At 47.5% G+C, this 1,382-nt stretch overlaps 1 protein-coding gene across 1 annotated transcript in view; it reads right to left on the bottom strand.

Moving 5' to 3' along the window:
* LOC108577670 (endothelin-converting enzyme 2-like) overlaps positions 1-1,081 on the bottom strand; it is a 77,078-nt gene extending 75,997 nt beyond the window's left edge. Inside the window, 1 exon segment of the mRNA XM_017940858.1 lies at positions 841-1,081. Within this exon segment, the coding sequence (XP_017796347.1) occupies positions 841-1,081 (241 nt within the window).
* Between the last annotated feature and the right edge of the window lie 301 nt (positions 1,082-1,382).

Here is a 1,382-nt window from a genome sequence, read left to right as displayed (position 1 = left end):
AGCGCGTGAATTAGTGAGCGCGTGAATTAGAGAGCGCGTGGATAGAGTGCGCGTGAATATAGAGCGCGTGAATTAGAAAGCGCGTGAATTAGAAAGCGCGTGAATTAGTGAGCGCGTGAATTAGAGAGCGCGTGGATAGAGTGCGCGTGAATATAGAGCGCGTGGTGAACGAAAAGTTCGATGGACGTGGGTGGATGAGTTTCGAGAATTTTCGCGAAGAGTGAAGGAACTAGGGAGATGGAAGGAAAGGATGAAACAGGGTGAATGCGGGCGAGGGATTCAGAGTGAAAATATCGTAGAGCGAGAGTCGTTCATAGAGTTAAGAGTTAACCCCTTGACTCGCGCCACAGATTTTGGTCAAGATCTGATAAAAACAGTGACATCGGTGTAGGAACCTACGGAAAAGTATAACGAACCAACGGGAATCGAACCCGGGACCTTCGGCTTAGCAAGCCGAGGCTTTGCGCGCTTCGAGGTTTCCTATCTGAGTACGGAGGCCCCCCGATACTACATCAGTGACAAAAACTCATTTCAATTCCAATTTTCCAAACCGAAGATTGCCAGATTTCATTGACCTACGATACACCAGCTTTTCTTACTTAACACGGTGCTAAAACGGTAAACAGCCGACGCTTAGATGCACAATCAGGAAAATGAATCACAAGTCGAAAAGTTAGTTATACCGTTCTTGTTATGAAATATTGCGTACCACCCGTACGAAACGCGGAAATATTTACAGGCAGAAAATATCTTTCTCTCGTTGAGTAGAAAGCTCCCCGTTTCATCGCGTACAGAATAACGAAAGAGGGGAAAAGGTACAGGAGAGAATCGTTCACTCACTGTGAAGATGATCGTCGACCCTCGCCTGAAGCATGTTGAAGCTCGAGCTCGGTTGATACGGCTGCTGATCGCGAATACCTCCGCACGCGAACTGATAAAAGTCCTTGCAAGGATCCACTCCCTTCTTCATGAACGCCACTATCCTCTTCGAGGCTTCCTCGCACACTTTCGAGTCGCATATGCCATCAGGACCGTCTCTCTCCCTGATACACGCTTCGTCCTGAAAACAAACAATCTCCATCTCTCTCCTTCTTCTTTTTGTTACAATTTCAGCTCTCTCTTTCTCTCTCTTCCTCCGGAGGATTAAGCAGCTGGTTAATCGTGACGAGAAGCGATTCAAGTCGCGCGCCACCCGTGAATTAGCATTAAAGACTTAGACGGTATTACGGAGGCAATTTTCTGTATTTAAAGGCGCGGCTGTGGAGAACCGAGGGCGGCGGAAATAGCCGGGGAACAAAGTTGCCGGCTTATTGTAGCAGACATTCCAGGTGGCTGATCGTAAAATTTTCTCGCCACTTGAAACCGTTTTCTTCCTCCTTTTT

This window comes from Habropoda laboriosa, unplaced genomic scaffold, assembly GCF_001263275.1.
Source record: "Habropoda laboriosa isolate 0110345459 unplaced genomic scaffold, ASM126327v1 scaffold871, whole genome shotgun sequence".
Classification (NCBI taxonomy): domain Eukaryota; kingdom Metazoa; phylum Arthropoda; class Insecta; order Hymenoptera; family Apidae; genus Habropoda; species Habropoda laboriosa.
This window is presented reverse-complemented; position numbering and strand designations above follow the sequence as displayed.